This window comes from Pisolithus orientalis (assembly GCF_024613125.1).
Source record: "Pisolithus orientalis strain OTSU chromosome Unknown F5J12scaffold_51, whole genome shotgun sequence".
NCBI lineage: Eukaryota > Fungi > Basidiomycota > Agaricomycetes > Boletales > Pisolithaceae > Pisolithus > Pisolithus orientalis.
In genome coordinates this window covers 19,675-41,215 of record NW_026260832.1, presented here as the reverse complement: position 1 = coordinate 41,215, position 21,541 = coordinate 19,675, and the positions used below count along the sequence as shown (strand labels likewise).

At 49.1% G+C, this 21,541-nt stretch overlaps 9 protein-coding genes across 9 annotated transcripts; 3 read left to right on the top strand and 6 right to left on the bottom strand.

Annotated features, from left to right (window-relative positions):
* Positions 1-728: 728 nt before the first annotated feature.
* On the top strand, positions 729-2,890 carry F5J12DRAFT_727033 (laccase; the record flags this gene model as incomplete). Its single annotated transcript, XM_051741770.1, has 10 exons — positions 729-907; positions 972-1,023; positions 1,081-1,149; positions 1,205-1,439; positions 1,491-1,518; positions 1,572-2,319; positions 2,370-2,390; positions 2,447-2,601; positions 2,655-2,678; positions 2,728-2,890. 10 exons carry the CDS (start codon positions 729-731, stop codon positions 2,888-2,890), a joined length of 1,674 nt encoding a protein of 557 aa, XP_051595615.1.
* A 202-nt stretch (positions 2,891-3,092) lies between these two features.
* On the top strand, positions 3,093-5,379 carry F5J12DRAFT_860187 (microtubule binding protein). The gene is made up of 7 exons (XM_051746844.1): positions 3,093-3,270; positions 3,359-3,455; positions 3,522-4,287; positions 4,344-4,353; positions 4,405-4,600; positions 4,666-5,028; positions 5,094-5,379. The coding sequence occupies exons 1-7, from the start codon at positions 3,239-3,241 to the stop codon at positions 5,235-5,237; spliced, it is 1,608 nt and encodes a 535-aa protein (XP_051595614.1). The 5' UTR covers positions 3,093-3,238; the 3' UTR covers positions 5,238-5,379.
* Positions 5,380-5,609: 230 nt separating this feature from the next.
* Positions 5,610-7,426, bottom strand: F5J12DRAFT_860184 (uncharacterized protein). Its single transcript, XM_051746843.1, has 9 exons — positions 7,132-7,426; positions 7,029-7,098; positions 6,906-6,977; positions 6,718-6,854; positions 6,505-6,670; positions 6,311-6,450; positions 6,185-6,257; positions 6,100-6,127; positions 5,610-6,053 (listed from the first exon to the last, which is right to left on the bottom strand). The coding sequence occupies exons 1-9, from the start codon at positions 7,199-7,201 to the stop codon at positions 5,715-5,717; spliced, it is 1,095 nt and encodes a 364-aa protein (XP_051595613.1). The 5' UTR covers positions 7,202-7,426; the 3' UTR covers positions 5,610-5,714.
* Positions 7,427-7,893: 467 nt separating this feature from the next.
* On the bottom strand, positions 7,894-8,371 carry F5J12DRAFT_458895 (uncharacterized protein). The gene has a single exon (XM_051739538.1). It carries the CDS (start codon positions 8,347-8,349, stop codon positions 8,134-8,136), a length of 216 nt encoding a protein of 71 aa, XP_051595612.1. The 5' UTR covers positions 8,350-8,371; the 3' UTR covers positions 7,894-8,133.
* Positions 8,372-8,506: 135 nt separating this feature from the next.
* Positions 8,507-10,411, top strand: F5J12DRAFT_922675 (squalene synthase; the record flags this gene model as incomplete). The annotated part of the gene is made up of 6 exons (XM_051749323.1): positions 8,507-8,530; positions 8,577-8,741; positions 8,856-9,070; positions 9,123-9,702; positions 9,756-9,881; positions 9,934-10,411. The coding sequence occupies 6 exons, from the start codon at positions 8,507-8,509 to the stop codon at positions 10,180-10,182; spliced, it is 1,359 nt and encodes a 452-aa protein (XP_051595611.1). The 3' UTR covers positions 10,183-10,411.
* Positions 10,412-10,476: 65 nt separating this feature from the next.
* F5J12DRAFT_727039 (uncharacterized protein) lies at positions 10,477-10,895 on the bottom strand (the record flags this gene model as incomplete). Its single annotated transcript, XM_051741771.1, has 2 exons — positions 10,477-10,709; positions 10,820-10,895. Coding segments are annotated over 2 exons (309 nt in total), but the record flags the coding sequence as incomplete, so codon positions are not given.
* A 1,978-nt stretch (positions 10,896-12,873) lies between these two features.
* On the bottom strand, positions 12,874-15,231 carry F5J12DRAFT_860158 (uncharacterized protein). The gene is made up of 11 exons (XM_051746842.1): positions 15,135-15,231; positions 15,068-15,074; positions 14,859-15,001; positions 14,543-14,804; positions 14,350-14,490; positions 14,248-14,299; positions 14,158-14,196; positions 14,034-14,098; positions 13,450-13,984; positions 13,152-13,399; positions 12,874-13,097 (listed from the first exon to the last, which is right to left on the bottom strand). Exons 1-11 carry the CDS (start codon positions 15,142-15,144, stop codon positions 12,935-12,937), a joined length of 1,665 nt encoding a protein of 554 aa, XP_051595609.1. The 5' UTR covers positions 15,145-15,231; the 3' UTR covers positions 12,874-12,934.
* Positions 15,232-15,244: 13 nt separating this feature from the next.
* F5J12DRAFT_965547 (laccase) lies at positions 15,245-17,626 on the bottom strand. Its single transcript, XM_051749992.1, has 10 exons — positions 17,370-17,626; positions 17,263-17,317; positions 17,143-17,211; positions 16,854-17,088; positions 16,774-16,801; positions 15,993-16,722; positions 15,925-15,945; positions 15,727-15,875; positions 15,591-15,676; positions 15,245-15,540 (listed from the first exon to the last, which is right to left on the bottom strand). Exons 1-10 carry the CDS (start codon positions 17,492-17,494, stop codon positions 15,485-15,487), a joined length of 1,554 nt encoding a protein of 517 aa, XP_051595608.1. The 5' UTR covers positions 17,495-17,626; the 3' UTR covers positions 15,245-15,484.
* A 747-nt stretch (positions 17,627-18,373) lies between these two features.
* On the bottom strand, positions 18,374-21,014 carry F5J12DRAFT_860138 (regulator of chromosome condensation 1/beta-lactamase-inhibitor protein II). Its single transcript, XM_051746841.1, has 16 exons — positions 20,918-21,014; positions 20,793-20,817; positions 20,678-20,731; positions 20,291-20,615; positions 20,097-20,232; positions 19,930-20,034; positions 19,792-19,873; positions 19,646-19,733; positions 19,493-19,594; positions 19,423-19,441; positions 19,316-19,364; positions 19,157-19,266; positions 19,022-19,106; positions 18,810-18,966; positions 18,585-18,756; positions 18,374-18,531 (listed from the first exon to the last, which is right to left on the bottom strand). The coding sequence occupies exons 1-16, from the start codon at positions 20,964-20,966 to the stop codon at positions 18,512-18,514; spliced, it is 1,578 nt and encodes a 525-aa protein (XP_051595607.1). The 5' UTR covers positions 20,967-21,014; the 3' UTR covers positions 18,374-18,511.
* Positions 21,015-21,541: the final 527 nt, after the last annotated feature.

The window sequence follows — 21,541 nt, the reverse complement described above, 5'->3', positions numbered from 1 at the left end:
CATAAATATTTATCTTGACAGACTTACATGCTGTGCTGCGGCTGTGCGCGGCACTTATTGGTCGGCCTTAGTTTCTACTACAAACAAGAATACACAACTGTCTTGGCTCTCATCGCCCAGGGAACTTGTTGGTCTCAAAATTCCCTCCGTGTGCTCGGAAAGCTTTCATGGGTGGTTTTTGAAAGCCTTTGAAAGTTGTACCTTTTTGGTAATGATTTCAACTCGTCAGATTTCGACATGACTGGGTCCATTTTGAACATCCACTGAGTCGGTGGAGGTTGGCACTGTGAGTTGGCTTGGCACGGAAGCTGTGCCTGTACCGTCTAACTCTAACGGGATTAAAGTGCGATTATCTCTGCGCCTCATGCGCCACATAACAGGGTAATAGTATCAACCTGTACCAACCTTGCTGAAAGTATCACACTGTTCAGCGCTCCTGTCTGTCATCCACGCGTCGCAAGCAAGTATTTGCCGCACTTGGTCAGCTGTCTGTTTCATCTTCCCTCGCTACATATTTGTGCAACAGCCATAGCAGGGCCCCTTTTGTTGCTATGAATCAGCTTTCCTCATCTCACAGAGGTGACAAATCGGCGCGGTTACTGAGGTACACACTTTCAGGATGAAACAGCCATAAGTCCTCGCACTAGCCCCGTGCCGCCCGCACACTTGGAAGTTAAAAGCAGGAGGGAGAGGGATGGTCAGGACCCAAAAAGTCCTGTATTGTCTCCATGGCTGTTTCTTTACGAGCCTTGGCAAGTCTCGCGCTTGTATCTCTTTTTGTCCACTTGTCGACAGCGGCGTCTGTCATTGGGCCCCTGCATCGTCGCTCTTCTGCAAATGTTCTTGGCCCAGTGACAGATCTGGAGGTCGTGAATAAGGTGATTGCGCCCGATGGCTATTCGCGTCCGTGAGTGCTTCTGTGAGCGCCTTTCATGTCGAAGAACACTTCTGATCGGCTGTTGAATTTGAAGGACTGTTCTTGCTGGGGGAACTTTCCCCGGGCCCTTGATCGCTGCACAAAAGGTATGGTGATTTTTTGGCCAGGCTATCATATCTTATGTGAACTTCGTGGCACGCCAGGGAGACCAGTTTCGCATCAATGTTATCAACCGGCTCAACGATACTTCTATGAACACGACAACGAGTATCGTGAGTAGACGCGCGCCAGATCTCGTCCCTTCTATTACTTATGAGTGTCTTCTAGCATTGGCACGGCATCTTCCAGCATCAGTCTAATTGGGCTGATGGAACTGCTTTCGTAACCCAATGTCCCATTCAGCCTAACGGAAGCTTCCTACACTCGTTCGTTGTCAATGAACAAGCTGGAACGTTTTGGTACCACTCGCATCTCTCTGCCCAGTACTGCGATGGGTTGAGGGGCCCACTGGTTATCTACGACCCGAATGACCCTTATGCTCACATGTACGATGTCGATGACGGTATGTTGTCTACCCCCTTCTTCAATTTCTATGATTCATCGTACGTAATAGAATCTACCGTGATCGTACTTTCTGATTGGTGGGTTCTGAAATTCCCCTTCCTTTTCCGGATTCAATCTTATGGATTTATAGGTACCATCCGTTGTCGCCCCAATTGTACACTGGTCCTTTCAACCCGGATGCCACCCTGATCAATGGCCTTGGGCGTTACCCCAACGGACCAGCGTCTCCACTCGCTGTCGTCAACGTCACGCAAGGAAAACGCTACCGATTCAGGATTGTTGGTGCATCATGCGACCCATGGTTCAATTTTACCATCGATGGACACCCGATGACCATCATTGAAGCGGACGGGAATTTGGTTGAGCCAGTAGTTGTCGACTCGATACCTGTCTATGCTGGACAGCGGTATTCTGTTGTCATCACTGCGAACCAGTCAGTCGGCAACTACTGGATTCGCGCCTTGTCCAATCACCCGAACCAGACTTTCGAAGGAGGGCAAAGTTCTGCCATCTTCAGGTACGAGGGTGCCCCTGACCAAGACCCTACGACCCAACACGGGCCGTATATCTTGCCGTTCGATGAAAGTGCGCTTCATCCGATCCACAAGGCTGGTGCCCCCGGCATCCCTCAACCTGGAAAAGCGGATATCAACCTCAATCTCATTCCCGGCCTGCGTGGTGGACAAGCCCAGTACACAATTAATAATGTATCTTTTGTGGACCCGTCGCTTCCGGTACTCTTGCAGATCCTTAGTGGGGCAGTCCATCCGTCACAGCTACTACCGAACGGAAGCGTTTATGTCTTACCGTTCAATAAGACCGTGGAGATTAGTATGCCAGCAACTGATCTGACGCCAGGTGGGGCGTTGGGAGGTCCGGTGAGTGACGTTCAACGATGTAATTTGCTCGTAACTGACCATTGCCTCAGCATGCTATGCATCTTCATGGTGTGAGTCATGTTCCCATTGTTGGCGTCCACACTAATGCCTGACCAATGTTTTTCAGCATGCCTTCGATGTCATCCGTGTAGCAGGTAATGGCTCATACAACTTCGTCAATCCCGTACGGAGGGACACGGTATCGCTCGGCCTCCAGGCAACCAACGATAATGTGACAATCCGCTTCGTCACTGACAACCCCGGACCTTGGTTCTTCCACTGGTGAGTCGATCCTGTTTGCTAGGTATCGGTCTAAATTGTGCTTTCCACAATAGTCATAACGATTGGCACCTTCATAAGTATGTGACCCTTCGATTATGCACTTTCGCGTTTTGATTGTTGTATCAGTGGCTTCGCTGTCGTCATGGCCGAAGCGCCTTCTGAAGCTGCGATTCAAGAGAGTAAACTAGCCCCAAGTGAGTCCTCGGCGTCTTCAGACCTGCTACTTCAACGACTGAACCATACTTCAGCTGCTTGGTGGCAACTGTGCAATGCTACGCAGCATAGCTAATGCTAAACCGATGCTATATTGTCTCCACTTTCAATATACCAGTCGTCCTTTAGCACCCGAGGCCTTTTGCTTCACCCGCGCAACCTGTTGTATCATTTAGCTTATTTAGATGTATCACTCTCACCTTCGTATTTACAACCCATCGATTATTTAGCTAACACACGCAATCTAACTGGTTTGACTTTGCAAGGGTTTATTATAATCGCCGGGCCATCGGGCATCACAACTCTGTTGATGCTGCGGCGTGGGTGCCTCAATATATTCACTGCAACCGTCTCCACGACTGTCTGTCCTTGACCACCAGACCGTACACCACTCATCAACTCGATCGTGATAGATCTTTCGGCAATGTCAAGATTCGTGCGCGCGTCCAAGTATCGGTATGTCCAGATCACCACATCATCGCGCAAGCCGCCCTCACACATCTTTGACTAAATGACTGCAATGATATTTGCGTGAAAAACCTAGCCACGTCTTTGGCCAAGCAGGAAAGAGAGAGTACGGATACGATAATGTGAAAGTATCCAACAGCGCTTGGGATACAAACCTCATTTCTGCGTCTACCGTGCGTCATTTTAGGTGGTATGGTTACACGCCGTTAGGGCCACAGGCTCAATGTTTTCTTCGCTAGCGCTACATCAGTATCAACTGGTCGGCGTCCGGAGGCGGTGCATTTGCTATTCTTCCGCTCCCTTCGCCTTTTGGACAAGCTCTCCACGATCTGCCTTCCAAGCTCCCTGATATCATCCCACTTGCACGCACACATACTGCTCCCGTCCTCGATACGGCTTGGTCTTTGGCCAACGATACCCTTGTCGCTTCTGCCTCTGAAGATGGCACGTGCCTCCTTTGGAAGGTACCCGATGGCTTGTTTGATGGCTGGAATTTGGACGGATGGGAACCACGCGATCTCGAACCTGTCGCACGCGTCGACGTGAGTCCGCGTAAGGTAGGCCAAGTCCTGTGGCACCCAACAGCTACAAACGTCCTCGCGACTGCGTCCGGGGATCATTGTGTAAAGTTATGGGATCTTGCAGATCCAGCTCGACCTAGGGCTACGTTGACTGGACACGGTGACATGATTCAGTCGCTTACCTTCAATGCGACAGGGTCGATCATTGCCACTACTTGTCGTGACCGAAAGCTACGTTTGTTTGATGCGCGCGCGAGTGCTGAGCCGATGCGCGTCACGGATGGTCATGGTGGGATCAAAGGCGCGCGTGTCGTTTGGATGGGAGACATGGATCGGATCGCAACGACTGGCTTTAGCAAGATGAGTGATCGACAGGTTGGAATATGGGAGACGGGAGGACTTGGGAGTGTTAAAACTCTCACGCTGGATCAGAGCGCAGGGGTCGTGATGCCCTTCTGGAGCGATAACGGAATATTATTCCTTGGTACGTGGGGGTACAATACGTTACAGGTGTCTCTGACTGATCGTGTCGTGCTGCAGCTGGTAAAGGGTTCGCCTTGTTCACCCTCCCTCGACCTTCAAGCTAATGTGTCCTTGTTAGCGACGGTAACATCCGGTACTACGAATATGAGTCGGACACGCTCTACGCGCTGGCTGAACACAAGACCGGGGAGCCCCAACGTGGCATGTGCTTCCTTCCGAGACGCGCACTTGACGTCTCCGAATGCGAGATTGCTCGAGCTTTCAAGGTTACCAATAACGGTGTGGAACCAATCGCATTTATCGTGCCCAGAAGGGTTAGTTGTTCGGCTCTTGGACTTCAAGATCATAGTTGATTCTGACTGCTTCTCTGTCTCTCAAGTCCGACTCCTTTCAATCGGATATATATCCTCCTGCGCCTTCCTCAGAACCATCCTTGACCGCAGCTGAGTTCTTTGCAGGAAAGACTGCACCAGTAAATTTGGTTAGCCTTGAGAACGGAACGGTCTTTGCTAGCGACAACGTCCCTTCACATGTGCCTCCACCTGTGGCTATAGTGCGTACGTTGGTTCCAATGGCACCTGTGCCAGAACCGGTCATTACCAATCCTCCACCACCTGTGACTCCCACCGTTGCCAAATCTGCCTCTCTTCCTCCGATCATCGCACCGCAGGTGGTCTCTTCCTCCCCTATCCGGTCGGAGCCGCTGCCGACTGATTCTCAACATGTTCCCTCAGCTGATGAAGTATGTCATAATCTTTTTTTTTTTTCGTTCGTGACTGCTTAGAAGTACTCCCCTACTTCGTGCAGATAAACACCGCTCTTCAACAAGAAGTCAACCGGCTTAATGATGAACTTCGCGAGGCGAGGCAAAAAATTCGCAACTTGGAACTACAGGTAGAAGGACTCAGAGTTAATGCGCGAAAAGTAGCTCAGGCGTTGATGGAGGTGTAACACTCCCTAAACATTCCAAGACAATGTACTCAAAAACAATTGACAAAACTCTTGAGTTCCAGCGAGTGAAGGGTGGAGGTATAAATTACGGCCACCCACACCAGGAGAACTGCACAAGATCATACTACAACTTACAGACACATAATATAATGGCAGTCAAAAGAGTTGCAGCGGATCGGGTGCATGCACCGCGTCAGGGTGCTCTAGAAACCGCTGCCGCTATCACACATTACTCAAGTAGTTGATAAGCTGTCCTGAGTTCTCAAGCCAAGTCCAGCCACCCGCCAGCTAGGAATACAGAATAGAATACGCCTCAACCCCAGGGTCATCAGAAGGATATGATAAGCTCTCTTACGGGAACCCTGGGCTTGTCTTCCAAGTATTGTGCCTCAGTGTTGCCCATCAATGTGGGTTAGTCATAGACAACTATGTACATGAGCATCCATGTTTTACCTCATCTACCGGGGACATGGGTATTCAATTCTCCTTGGTTTCGACGTGCGGTGACTCCTCGCATGTCAAAGATATAGAAATCTGTTTCTCCTTGGTCCCCACTTGAAGCGACTCTACTTTTGATCCAACCATACAAGGCGCCAGCGCACTTTGCAGGCTCGAGGGTTGCTTCTCAGCTGCGTCGGTAGCATGAAATGCCCCAGTAAGGTCGATAGCATGGCTGCCTGTCGTACGCCTATGCCCAGTAGTGCTTGACTCGGTTGACGCATATGTGCTCGTCTGGCCAACTTCTACCTGAGTCAACAAGTTTTCTTCGCTGCCTGCTTGGACAACCTTGGAGTGATTGACAATTAGCCTTCCAAGCTACAACGGTCGTCAGGGCGAGTTAACGGAGGTCAATCAAACTGACCGATATCCATATGGTACAAAAAAACCAACTGAGCAGGGCATATCAGAATTGGGTTCCGCAGAAAACAAGATTATGGTAGACGCACTAGTACAGGATGTTGCCACTCATGGGTGTCTGCAGCACGCCAGAGTTTAAAATTATCATGATAAAAAGCAAAACTACATCACAGAGTCCGTAAAAAAAAGTAGGAGCTGCAGGACGAGGGACGTACCTAAGATGGCGACAAGAGACAGAGTAGAGTCACGTAGCAGGATATGTCCGAGGGGGGTATGCGTCCACGTGACAGGTAGACGCAGATACCTCCAGGAAATCATGAAAAGAATAGCTAGATTCGTCGCCATACTCGTAGCACTTATGTTTTTCTGTGTTAGAACGATGGCGGAGGGCCAAGCCCGGAGAACTCACCCAAAGTATATCGTTGAAGCGTGAGGCTTAAGGACGTAACAGGTATTTGAGTGTGGTACTTGGGGTATTGCTAACCGTGCACTAACGAGCATGGACGCCAACTGAGAGGCGCCCAATATGATTAAAATAGCCAATATCCAACGATTCTTGAGGAATAAAGCATAAACTAGACGTCGATCAGCGGGGCCATCTCACAAATGAGAGCATTCCTACTTCGATGCATCAATGCACATTCCATGGCAACTAGAAGTACTTGAATGGTCATGGCTTGATATCTGAACCACATCTTGCAAAGGGCGGGGGAGGTGGCGACACCAGAAGCAATCCGCAGGCTGAAATACACGTTAAAGCTTGCGAAGTGTCAAATCATACGGAGTGCAATGAGTCCATGAGTCCCTCACCCTTGTCCAGCCAGACCTAGATACCTTGTTAGAATGTATACCAGCGCGTATGGGTTGCGGAAGCGGACGTCCCTGTGAACGGTGGTCCGTCATTTGACAGATGCTCGGGCTGACGGAACTCACGGCCAAATGAATTTGAATTCGTCTCGGAGCAACCAAGCGAATTCCACGACCATCAGCCCTAAGGAAACACCTAGTAAATGGTATCGATCAACTGTGCCCCTACGTATTTTCATTAGAACGTACATGCAGATATAGGCTATTTTGTGAGCAAGTTCTGCGAGGGCGCCCGACATCACCGGCGGCTTGCAAGCCTTGAACTGGTACAGCAAGAATGATCAAAACGAAAGGCGGAAAATCGTTCCAAGGGGTGACGTGGTGTAGGGAAGGATTCCAGGTCAACGCTGGTCAACGTCGAACTTGTGGGAGTGCCATAAACAAGCTTTCGCTTGCATTCTTGTTGTGAGCCCCTAGTATTTTAATAGTGCTCTAGCCGAACGTGTTACTTCGGAGCTTCTGCCTACCCTGAACGCAAGTTACAGAATTCAACGTCAACTTGGGCGTCTAGATTATTCACTTGAAACTAACGACCAATTAGCAAGGATTTATAGACAATATGTAAATTCTCTGATTAAAAACTTTTTTCTCCAGAACGTTAAACTCCTGCTGCGAAGCAGCGTCCGTAAATTGTAGGGGATAATTACATATCCGCTATCAGACGGTTCAACCTTTCGTGGAAGTACTATCGTGCGACAGATAGTACTCACAGTAAGTCCAGCTATGATATGTAGATGCAGGTGAACTCGGCTCAGGTCCGATTTACAAGAACTTGCTGCCCTTCGTTCAAACCTCGCACCCCTTGACAGCCGGTTTTTTTAACAATAATATTTTTTTAGTAAGCGCCTGTAGAAGGTCACGTCATACTTTACCGTGTCCAGATCGGTGACCAGCAGCAAGCCAGAGTCACCGATAGAGGAATTAGGTATATTGTCGAGTGACGCTCGCTATCTATGAGTGTTATACAGTATCTGTAAATAACGAGTACTCCTTGACCCGGAACAAAGATCAATGAACGAGCCTCCAAGTGGATCATGCGACACCGATCAGCAGTGGAACACCGCTGAGGTTATGGATTCGCTGGGAACCTTGGCACCCTGTAAGACTAAGGGGGAAAAAACCATTGGGACACGATAAACGCAATGTACTGCTGTCATACTTGCCTTGGTTATCACCTGTCATTGCGTTCTCGAGCTCGTTCTTCTCCAAGAGCATTATTGAGTTTCTCCAATTGAGAGATAATGGTGGAATCTAAGCCTTTTGCGAACGCGTTGCGCCTTTTCAGGTCACTTAGGAACTCGTCTAGGTGGCGTTGAGTGTCTTTTAGTGACAATGGTTTAGACGAGATAGCCTGCAACCGCACTGGAGGGCGGGTGGTGTCGTCCATGGTGTGCTTGCTTAAGGCTCGTAGGCTGAGTGCTGAACCTCCGTTGTCACTACTATTTATGGTATCCCGGTTTAGTCAGAGCGTTCCGTTCGTCGCCTTCTTGCTCGGGAGCGCCTTCAGACTTGACCACCATCCTCCCCTACCTCTCTCTGCGGCCATGGGCAAGATCGCTTCGTTACTCGTATTGCTCCTAACCCACCCTTCGGAGTTTAAGACTTCTTGTTCAGTTCTATTTGTATCACGAGCAGAAGCGCGACATAACCGCCAAGCAGGAGCACCCTACCTCTGGGTGGGATCGCTCATCTATGCGTCGCTGTTGGGAATTCTTGGACATGACAAGTAGAAGCTTTGCTGCAGTTATAAAGGAATTGGAAGGAGACCTTGCACGAACGGTGAGTTGAGTTACTTCTACGCGCTAACTGGCAGGCGCTGCTAGCTTCATACTTCAGAATTGTGCCGCTTCTGGTCACTCCATTAACTGATTTTTTTCTTCTTTTTACTACCAGATTTGCATTTACTACTTGGTCTTACGGGGTCTGGACACTATTGAGGATGATATGACTATTGCGGACGAAATCAAGCAACCCATGCTTAGGGCTTTTCACGAAAAGACCGTGACGCCCGGTTGGTCCTTCTCTGGTAACGGCCCCGACGAGAAGGATAGACAACTTCTAGTCGAATATGATACCGTCGTTGAGGAGGTGAACCGTCTCGCTCCGCAGTACGTATTTTTTCACATGCATGCATTCACTGCCTCACTTCTGGTACCTTAGGTACAAGGCCATCATTCTTGACATCTGCCAAAAAATGGAGGTTGGCATGGCGGACTACGCCCATAAGGCTGCCACTACAGGTTCGGTATACCTCGAGACAGTCGCCGAGTACGACCTCTATTGTCATTATGTCGCTGGCCTCGTGGGTGAAGGTCTCACTCGTATATGGGGTGCCTCCGGAAAGGAATCCCCATGGCTCTGCGATCAAATGGAACTCGCCAATTCTATGGGGCTTCTACTACAGAAGACCAACATCATCCGTGACTTTCGGGAAGACGTCGAGCAGCGGCGGTTTTTCTGGCCAAGGGAGATCTGGGCCAAGTACGGGTTCGAGGAGATGAAAGATATGTTTGAAAAGGGCGACGTGGAACACGCAACGTGGATACAAAGCGGCATGATCGTGGACGCTCTTCGACATGCTTGTGACTCTTTGGACTATCTTCGGCTGCTCAAGAATCAGAGCGTGTTCGTATTCTGTGCCGTGCCGGCGTGTATGGCTATGGCGACCCTTGCGCTTTGCTTCATGAACCCTGAAATGTTCCAGCGAAACATAAAAATTAGAAAAGCGCAAGCTGCCGATGTATGTTCCCCACTCGATGTTGTGCGCCGCGCCAGTGCTTATGGGTGTTCTAGCTTATAATGCGGTCTACAAACGCTAGGGATGTCGCCCTTATATTCCGGGAATACGCTCGCAAGATTCATGCGAAGGCGAAGCCACAGGATCCCAACTTTCTTCGCATATCCGTGATGTGTGGCAAGGTATGAGGTTCTTTATGTTGCTTATCCCCACGTTATCAACTCTGGTGTTCAGATTGAACTGTGGTGCGAACAAAACTACCCATCCTTTATCATCCTGGAAGGGAACCGCATCACTTACGATCCATCGGACAAACGGACGGTAGTGATTAAGATGGAAGAAAAGCGGGCCGAGGCTTCGACACCATCAGATTCTGATATGCTCCCATGGGAGCTAGCTACCTATATCGTTGGTGCCTTTGCCCTTGTCATCAGTCTCAGCGCCCTCGTTGGGTATGTTGTTCTCAAAGTGTATGGAGAGTAGCAAATTTCTTTCCCTGCTGAGACTTAGTATAACGTATGATACCTACGTCGTGTTTCCATTATGGATTGATTTCTGCAAGATGGTAGTCTTAGCATGAATCACATTTGCGTGGACACCGTGATTAGACCGGAGTTATAAACCACCCTGTGTCTCGCTACGACGCAAATGGAGCCTCAATGCTGTGCATATTGGACATCATATGACAGGCTGCCTGCGACTATAATTACTGGTACAAAGAAATCCCCTCTCCTTAACGTTGTGATTCGTTCAGAGAAAAAAACACGGATTAGACCCTTATTGTTCAGATGATGGTGAATTGCGGTATACATATGTTGCACAAGGTTTGCACCCTGTGTTTAACAGTCGAATACGATACCACTTCTCTTGGACAACGTTGATGACAGCTAGTGTAGAGTTTGGCCCTCCAAAATGACGCCCAATACCATCTATCAAAAGACTGTCCGATGTAGTCGTTGGCGTGACATCGAAAGGGTTGACGTGGTACCTGTGAAATGTGAGCTTTTCAACTCCGTTTCAAGAAACCGAGACGCAAACCAATCAACAAATGCGACAGCGGTGGACACTGTGGAGAAATGTCTGCTGCGTTCGTCGCGAAGGGGCGTCTATTGGGGGAGACCCATATCGTACATGTTCGAGTACGGATCGTGGGAGTCATACACAATTAATGGGTCACGCAGCCCCTCGCAATACTGTAGGCGGATCAAAACGTCCCTGCCTGACTGGGAACCGCAAAGTTATAAAGAAACAAGTTACCAGGTGCTATTGAATACTGAGTCATGAAAGCGTTGCCATCCATAGCATTTATTGTGATGCTGCAAAATGCCATGCCAATGCTATGGAGCCTAAGGAGATCCTTGTTTTCTGGAAAACGAAAACCGCACCGAAGATGAACGTGCTCCTATTTATCGATTCATTGGTGAGCGAGTCGACGATGATGACACTGAATGCAGACTCCTGTTGGTTGACTAGTTTGAGTGTGCCGGGAATACACCGAGGATTAAATGTACGGTACCTTTCTTCCAACAAGGACTGGTCCGGAAGTGTCTCCGTTCACAACAAATGCGCTGAAAATATGCCCCGATCACGGTTTGGAGTAAGTAACGGAAATTTACCTTCTGCTGTAACCATCTGGTGATACTACGCATTTGAGATAGTGAGTTGGGCACCTCTGGCTAACTTGATACTGGCGGCTGAAATACCAAGCCAGCGAATTTCGAGAGGGAGTACTACCATAGTAAACCATTTTTCAGCATGCGATTTCTCGACATACTTATATATGGCCAGCGTTATCGCCTTTCTCAATAAAGGTACCACGCGAGGCCGAAGAGAATGCCGAAAACGGATTACGCTGGAAGGTCTCAATAGCCGACCCAGCTTCTGCCTGAAAGTTTGAAACTGACATTTGGATCCGCATCAGGGACGACGGAACACAAAGCCAAGAGGATGGAGATGTTGAGCGACGGGCACCGACTCAGATGAACACAGATTGTCCGTCTGCCAGAACAACCCAAGCCCGAGCAGCTCAAAGTGGATTAACCATGCATGGATTCTGGCGATTCATCACTTTCTTGGGCAATGCTACAGTTGTTTGTGAGTCCGCGGATTACAGCTTGTTACGATGTTCGTAGCCTTCGAGAAGGCACACACTCTCAGTATGTACATTTAAGCCAATGAGATTAGCCGGACAAGTACCTCGGGAACCTTGCAAGGGTAGATAAGAGGACACGCCAGAAACAACAATATCCCCTGTGGTTAACTTGATCGGACAGCGCTTGTTGATGGTGGCCGAAAAGCACTGGCCACAAGGCGACGACGTGAAATGTCTACAAGCATCGCCCAGTCATAAGGCGGCCTCACGTGCCTCTCCGAAGAACAGGTAGTCTGCCACTAACACAATCCCTGGCGTTGTTCAGGAATTCACCTTGGATTTAAGACACTTTAAGATTTGCGCTGCTTCATTTCACGGAGGGGTATTTGATCATCCCATCTTTCAAACCACGGATTGTGTGGCATGGGTGAAGCCTTTCGTACGCGCTCCTTCATTGAAAAGGGGAGGCTTGGTTTAAGATCGGGAAACCAACAGCTACGAATGATGACTGGGGAATGAGCACGGGACATTTCAGATGTTGCGAAAACTACCTGCATGTATAAACGATAGTATGAGCGTCCGAGCCTGGAAAGAAAAGGTTCGCACGGGTGTAGAGCTACATATCTAAAATGGTTTCGGACTGAAGTTTCAGCGCTGGTGGTGTAAGGAGTGACGCAGAGGGATGGGATTTGGATGGACACACCAAAAGTCACATAAACCTGTCAACATGTTGCCAGTGCCAGCATCAGTCATACCAAATCCTTGCATCATCCACGTCTCTGATGGAATCAGATCCCATAACGGAGTAGCGTGTTTCTGGGGAAGCTGGAGAAGAGCACACCCAGTGGAAGATTGTGATAATATATGCAGGGACGCCAGTCACCTGGCAGTAGACTCTTTCATGGTCATACAACAGGTTCTCGTATGCTTAGAAGCGAGACGGTAACTGCTGCTTGAAGGCTGAGGCTGGAATTGTGAGGGTGTCTCCGGTTGTCGAGGAGCGTGCTCTTGGTGCCCAAGACAAACTCCTCTGCCGTACCTGGTGTTGAGACAACTATTCGATCGATCCGTGGAGGTGACAAGCCCGTTTACTGCATCAAATGCAACATAATCCAACAAGACCAACGACCCCCATGGTACTAGCTATTGGACGGGACGACCACACCAGAGACTGCCGCCGTTACATTGTATCTCCCAGTGTCGCAACGCGACTTCATCCCAGAGTTTATCCGACATGTCTCCAGCCTCCTTCAAGATTGTATTATGTTTGACGGGTGACGGTAAGTACTCATTATGGACCGGATGTCTGTGATGGTGATGTACATCAATATAGTCACTGTAGAGGAGATGATGTCCTCACGCATAACAGGGGTTATACTTGTATCCTTCAGAGTATCCGAGTTCCTTCATGAGACTTGTTGGCGCGTTCCGCATTGCCATCGGAACAGGCAAGCCGGTATCTGATTTTGCAGCTTCTTCCGCACGCTTATATGCCTCGTAAGCGCGTGTACTCTTTGGAGCCTCCGCAAGGTATGCAACGAGATGAGCCAGGTTAATCCGGCACTCTGGCATTCCGATTTGTTGACAGGCATGAAGGGTAGCGATTGCCTAGCTGTTGGTTAGTATAAATGTGGCATTGCCAAGTAGTCCACCTTCACCAGGGGCAAAGCTTGGTTATCCGCAAGCCCTACGTCCTCGCTGGCACAGACAACCATCCTCCGCGCAATATACACAGGATCCTCTCCTGCACAGAGCATCCGTGCTAGCCAATACACGGCAGCGCTTCCATGGCTACCTCGGATGCTCTTATGCAGAGCTGATATCATATCATAGCGACTGTCCCCTGTGCGGTCATAGGATGTGGACACCGAGTGGCGCATTGAGGCAATTACATCATCTTCCGGGATGTCTTTGGAATAGAGAACAAGTTCAAGTAAGGATAATGCAGTCCTTGCATCACCACAAGAGAGGGAAACAATAGATGATATCACCCGTTCGGTGATCTGGGAAAATGAAGGGCATGTAGACTCTTGCGAGTTGTTAGATGCTTGGGAGCTTCCACCTACGTCCTGTGAGCTCGAGGGCTCCACGTCGTGAGGCTTTCCAGTGCTGGGCATGCCATTAACCCGCCTTATTGCTCTCGTGATGATATCTTGTATATCTTCCTCGGTGAGACGGCCTAATGTCAACACGCTAGCTTTGCAGGTGTATAAACATGAAGTTTCAATATAGTACGACATACCGACATCGACTTAAAAGTGCGCTGGTCAGCTTAAATGATGGGTTCTCAGTAGTTGCTCCTATCAACTTGTCTTGGCATGAGTGACCATGCTGGAATTTACAAATACGGACATCGGCACTCTCACCTGTATTTGGCCCTGTTCAACGTAAGGTAGAAAGATATCCTGGGCGTACTTCATACGTAGAGTTTTTTTTTTGAGACGAGTCAGACACACCTGTTGCGCTTTACTGAAGCGATGGATTTCGTCCAAGAACAATACCGTCTTCCTGGAAAATAGTCAATGTTAACTCTGGTAGACCATTGGAATGCACCCTACTTTCCTGTCAAAGAAAGTATCCTCTTTGCCTCCTCGAACACCGCGCGAACATCGTTGATCCCTGATGAGGTAGCACTCAGCTCCTTGAATGTACAATCAGCCTCGCGAGCCAGCAGTCTAGAAAGCGTGGTCTTTCCGCAACTTATGAAGTATTCAGCATGATCAACGATCATTGGACAACTGACAGACTTACCCAGGAGGTCCCCAAAGTATGATGCTGCCAAGATTTCCACTACCAAGTAAGTTCATCAAGACCGAGCCAGGGTTCGTGAGATGTTTTTGTCCAACAAACTCGCTCAGGGCTTGTGGACGAAGTCTATCCGCAAGTGGTACACCCGCCCGTGCGACGGGTTCCAACGCTCTCACCCGTTTCGCTTGGGACTGCTGCGTCAGAGCGAGTGGCCCTACTTTTCGTTTAGTTCCCGTAGACACATCTGCATGTTTTGGAGAGGTGTCTAGAGCAGACTGTTTAGCCTCGCGACCCTTGACAAAGATTGGTGGAATCTTGCTTGCTGAATCATTCTTGCAGAGAACCTGCGAGGAAGCCCGAGCGTTGTTCGAGTTCGAGTCCTTCCCGACTACGTGCTCTGAGCATCCGCTGTCTATGTGCGCGTTGATCTCACGTTCTGAAACAGACAGCGAACAGATAGGGCTGCGAAGATAAAGCAGGCTTGGCTTCAGTCATTCCCATTGCGCCGCTGGAGATGCGCGGACCGACCATGTTACTGTCAATATTTTACATTACCTCCAGCGCCTGATTTAACTGTAGGGGATACGGAACATACCAGTAGACATGTTGTTTGCTGGTTGTGCCAGAACTGAATTGAGAGCTAATATGTTGGGTTGTATGTATCACAGGCTAATAGTTACCACGCAAACGTCTGAACGGGTCGAACCATATTCTCCTTGATAAGTCAAAGCAATCAATTACTTACTTAACCTATGTACTCGACGACAGTAGCACTTCCTACGGGTACTAATAGTCCGACACTACATAGATTGAGCGAATCCTTAAAAAAGCGAACGACAAAAACGAGTGGGTTAGGAACTTGTTGTGCTAAGAGAATCCGAAAAGCCCGCAAGAAGTCTGTGCATCGCTCTCAATATTTCTTCACCGCAGGCAGAGCACTATTTTCTACTGGTCCGAAGGTGCAAGGGAATCATAGACAGGACAGAGATTCTGCCAAGCAGCTACAGAGCAGTTCAGTTGCGTACAGTTCATACCATGAATGGAAACATACAGTTTACGGGATCCGCTTTCGTGGTTCCGTTTGGATCCTCAGCAAACACGACAGCCATGCCCCGGTACAAATGCCAGTCAATATGGCTACAATAACTATCAGCATTTTGCTTGAGATGAGCTATAGCACTACCCACCAATGCAAGAACCACGGTCCAGAATTGTCCGTGACAAAGCGAACAGTCACATTGTCCGTGTTGGCACCAATATTGACAGTGTCGCGTACGACGGGGTTGACGTAGTTATAGGCTGTGCTATTCGCACTCCTCACAACATAGAAGGCATGCTAAAAGGGACTATCAGGGGCAGAAAAATCAAGACCAGATTCTACTTACGCCATGCAAGTGGAACGGATGCTGTACCATTATCAGACACTACAAGGCACGAGCGAGACAGTACCCACCGGTGTGTTCAGGAATTCTGTGGGGAATGATAGCTCGATGACCTTGTTGTGCGGCAGCGTGTATACCAAACCATGAGGAGCCAGCTGCGAGGCAGTAACCGCACCACTAAGAATCTGCAACAAAACCGGAGTTGATGGTGATTCATAAATGACACCATTCATATAGAAAAGGAGAGTGGTGTTGTCCATAATGGAAACGATATTGATGGAAACGTCAGCACCGCCAGGGTACGGCAGACCAGGTACGGCGAGCGTCGTATTTAACGGATGGAGGTTTGTCTCGTCGAGAACATTATTGAGAACCCAAGTCCTGTTTGCGGGATCTGTGGCCGGAGCGCCCTCGTATCGCAGAATTCCAGAGTTCAGTCCATCCGAAAAATTCGAGGGGTAACTTCCCGGCAAAGCACGTATCCAGTAGTTGTCGACCGGCTGGTTGGCCTCCAGAATGAATGAGTATCGTTGCCCGACATAAACAGGTATTTGATTAACGACGAGCGGAAGCGTTTCCTGCCCGTCAGCTTCAATGACAGTCATGTTGTGCATGTCGATCGAGAGAAGAATGTGTGGTTTACAGGCCATGTTGACTACCCGCATACGGTACCGTTTCCCTTGTTGCACGGTCGTGACTGATAGATCCACATTTGGACCTCCGGGGTAACGTCCGAGCCCGTTGATGAGGATGCCAGCGGGGTTATCGGCGGCTGCTACATCATAGGCGTTGACGTGATACCTGTGCACGGACGTTAGTGGCACCGCCATACAATTCTTTCTGCTGACTAACCAGTCCATCAAGGTGAGGATGGTTGAAGCTAGAAGTGCATAAATAAGCACTCTTGCTATGGACACGTTGTAATAGCCTACCATCGTCAACGTCATACAGGTGACTGTAGGGGTCGTTGGGATCATAGAGAACCAGTGGGCCGCGCAAACCTTCGCAGTATTGAAGATTAAAATGGGAATGGTACCAAAACGTCCCTGCTTGACTGTCCACGGTGAAGTTATAAAGGAAAGATTTTTCGGGGGCGATTGGACACTGCGTCACAAAAGCCGTTCCGTCCATAGCGTTGCTATGATGTTGAAATATTCCATGCCAATGCTTGTGACCGAATCAGTTAAATCCAAGCCTGGATAAACTAAAGAAGAATCATACCACAGTTGTACTCTTATTCATGGACTCATCAGTGAGATCGTTGGTAACTTTGATTCTCAGGTTATCGCCCTGTGTGTCGTGGAATTGAGCGCTCGAGGGAAAATTTGGTTATCAATGTACCTTATTTGCTGCGACGAGAGGTCCAACGGCCGGAGAACCATTGATGACAATGGCACTTTAGAAGACATTTTCAGCAGGATAGAGTGGCGGTTGCCAGCGACGCGCACCTTCTGCTGAAGCCGTCGGGGGCAACCACGGCATTACTAATCACGAACTCTGTATCCTTGGTGGCCGCCGAGGCGAGAGTTGCCAGGGCAAGGAAGGAGGTATGCTTCAGAGCTTTCCCCCACATCACGACTGTGCGATGCCTGCCACTAACGCTCCTCGGCGGGTGAAATGGATGCTAGGGATCATTTTTCACCCAAGTACTTTAAGTACTCCGCCATTAACCGAACGACTTCATGACTTCGGAACAGGGGCGCTCGGCACTGAAGCGGCTGATCGGCTTCACTGCTTGTTCGGCTAGGAGCACCTTGGCTCCACATGTCAGCCATTACAGCCATTTAGGCTATACTATTTTGGTTGGACGAAATTTGACCTGGGGAGGAAGAACGTTGCAAAAAAGTCACGGCAGCATAGCTTGGGTTTGATAAAGATCACGAAGTAGGACGTACACAAGGTCGGAACATCCCCACGATGCCAGACATACACCGGACTGATTGGCGCGACGAAGGAGAGCTGAAACCTGTAGGAGCTTGTGCGCACTGTACAGGCTGGGCGCTGGGCGCTTGAGCCGTTGAACATTTCGGTCATTCTCACTTATAGTTATAAATGGTTGATCGGGCACAGTTGCTACTGACACGCACCGCTTTTACTTAAGTGGGATCAACTCATAAACCACACATTTTATAGAGTGGCGGGTTACAGATTCTGTTAGGTGTAAGCGTTTAAATTGACAAAGAAACGAAGTGCTGGGGCGACAATGTTACAGTTGCAAAAATCCAGACAGCAGATATCGATCATCCGCGCTGGGTAAACAAAGTTAATTCAGTCAGAATCGGCGCATGAATCTCCGCTTGAGATATCTGATCGTGCCTGCTTTGTTCTGTTTGTATGGTAACCGAGCTAACGTTATTACGGTGAGGCAATTCTCGGGTGCCCGGTTTGCTACCGAGCCTGAGAGGCAATTTTATTCTCTACAAGCTTAGTTTTATGGGGGCAGGGCGTTGCACAAAAACGAGCAATGGGCCTGCGTTCGAAAATGGGATCCTGAGCTATAAACTACCTATATATGTATACATATATCTCCCGCGACAAGCATCGTGCATTGGGTGCTAAAAACACTGTTTGTAAAGGATGGCGTCCAAAATTATTTCTTGCGTTTCGGTGCTAGAGTGACGAGATGACGCTCAATAAGTGACAAACCAAGTGATGAAACTTACCACTCTCTTTGGCGGCTGGTGCCTTGCGTTTTGTTCCCACCCTTTCATCACCCTTCGGGTTAGAACTTGCAAGGACACCTATCTCATTGGTGCATTGAGGGCAGAACCATTCACCATCTGGAACAGTTTGAAGTGGAGGGCTGAGACAGCCAAGGTGGTAAGGGTGGTCGCACTGGAGGGCAGGTGATGCAGTGAATGGAGGTACAGAAAATGGTAGGCACTGACTTTGTCGCACTCCAAAGGCGAATCGTCATCGCCATTATCCTTCCCACAAACTAAACAGAGTTCTGGAGCATCTACTTCAATGGGGTGCCGAGGAAGCTCGGAAAAGCCATCGTTCGGCTTCGCCAAGAACAGCGTGGTGTGCTGCCCCGCTGCTATGCTGGAGAAAGAGGGGTGCAGTGGGAAATAAAGGCGACGCAAAGATAAGTACCAACCTGAAGACCTCGATACCGGACAGGGGCTGGTGGCGAGCGGGTTTAGTCGCACTCTTGGGTTCGTCCGGGCCAAGACCAAGTTCGCCTGGAGGTACCCTGAGAAGACAAAGGGGTCATTACCTCAGACTCTCGTACCATTGGCAGCATTTTGGCCGTAAGCAACGGTCATAGCATTTCCGTCTTCATCCGTGGTCAGTGCAAAGTGAGTCACTCCTCCACAACTTGCTGTCGATATCTTGCACCCCCTGCAGCGAACTGGTGAGTTCACGCTATTTGAAAAGGACGTCCACGTACATCAAGTCCTGAATAAAACGGAACGAGGAGTAGGGGGAACCTGCAGAACCTGCAACAAAACCATAATTTGTTCGACAAGCAAGCACGTGTGTCCTCAATGTCCCTACCTTCGCCGCTGTTTTTCCACTTTCGCCGCGACCATCAGTCAGAATTCCTTCACATTAAAACCGGGCGTACTTTGCCTGTCATCCAATACATCCGTTGCTTGTCTATAACGACACTATTTGTTGGCCCAGCAATCACTTGTGCTCCCATAGTTACCTCATTTGGGCCAGCAAACTTGGAGGAAAAAAAGGTCGGTGCTGGAAACACTACGTGAGAATGACATACTTGAGGGACAACCTTGGGAATCAGTGCATCTTGCTGGTTCCCAAGGCCTAATCGACAATATCCATTGTAACCCCACACATAAACCACTCTAGAAGACTTATCTTCAGAAAAGAGAGAGACGGGACATAATGTGACCGCCTACGGACCCTTGAGAATCAATAGCAATACTATGTTGTGGACCAGAAGCGATGTTCGTAATCACTTTGTCGTCGAGACCCTTGACAGGTACTAAGGCGCAATCCATCAGCAAGAATATAACCTGCAAACGAGAAACGACGCGTAACTCGGATTCGCTTCGATGTCGAAGGCAGTCTTGTTACCCGTCGTGATATGTTCACCCGTCCTCCCATTCCCAAGCTGTCCTTTTTCACCACTTCCAAAAGAAAACACTGAGAGTATAATTGGGTGTTTAGTTAGGAAAGGAGGAAAAACATAGATTACCCAAGCATACCTCTTCCACTCTCCGTTAAAAGGATCGAAAAGGTAATTCCGGCAGCTGCTTTGACGACTCGCTGGCGATGTCCATCGAGATATGGTCCGTCAATAGCCTTGAAGCTCGCAACTTGGGGCGATATGGCGTGCCCACACTGTATCCAAATGCATTCATTACCGAAGAATAGAGGAACGGCCATCAATATCTCTCACTTGTCCGAAATTATTCGCACCAGCCGACCATGCCTGACCTGTGCTATCCACCAACAGCGAATGACTCCGTCCACAGGCAGCATGCACGAACTTCGTGCCTGCTTTCGCCCCGATTTCGGTCGGAAGTAACCGCCTGGGTGCGTTCTCGGATATCGAGTCCGCCGCAGTCACGCCTAGCGCACATTGGGGTCCGTTTCGACCAAACATCCATGCTGCGCCGTGCATGTCAATCACTATGTAATGGCACGCGCAGCAGGACCCATGGATGGAAGTTATTTTGACATTGCTGAGCGAGCGGAGGATGTGGGGTTCGAGGAGGTCTGGCCTGCGATGCACGTAAGTCTATGTAAGTATAACTACGGCGAACGAGGGATATGACGCCCGTACGCGTCTGGGTTGCCTTCGCCTTTTCCACCGCGTTCTTTGCGACCAAGTTTTGGCCTGTAGACCGCGTCAAGAACTAAGTACATCCGCAGCATTCTCTGAGAAGCATGACCCGTACCAGTCAGTCCCTCCACAGATCAACACTGCCAAGCGTTCAATCAGTAGTTCTTCCTCGCACCGTGGTAGTCGTCCCGGCAGCACCGAAGAACGTAGTATCCACGATGAATGACACAATGGACTTACCTCTGCCCCACTGCAACTCCCTGGTCTCTTGGGAAACGGACGAAGTCATACTCTGTACCGGCGTTCAAAACAAAAAGCTCTTTGCTCGAGCGCTAATTGGGCTGTCACCGAATTCAACCATAATTGCTGATTTGGGACGAACGGCAATGCTAACTACACGCTCTGTCTACGACCGAGAGAACAATGTACAGTACTCGTGAGCAATCTACGGCGCGCGGAACTATCTGAGCGATCGACAAAGAGAATCCAGTCATCGGTGTTATAGATGCTAGACAGCCTTCACCACCGCTGTTCAATTTGCTGAACCAACAATAACTAAACCCACTGAGCAGTTGAATAAAGGGAGTTCCATATCTACAACCCACGCATCGTAGTCCCCTTCCGCACTAGGCACAGTCAGAAAGTGTAAAAGGAAGAGTCAAAACACTTGGGAGAACGTGCGAAACACTTGATAAAAATACTGACTTCATAATCATTGCATGTTGGGATAGTGCTATTCCTGTGTGTAAAAATATCGGAAATGGAGGAATCGAAGGTTCGGCTTTATTTCCTTTCCCCTGTTTAGCTTTACCCATACCCTAGGGGCTGATGAGCACCGTCCGTTCAGATCCGACAGAAATGGAA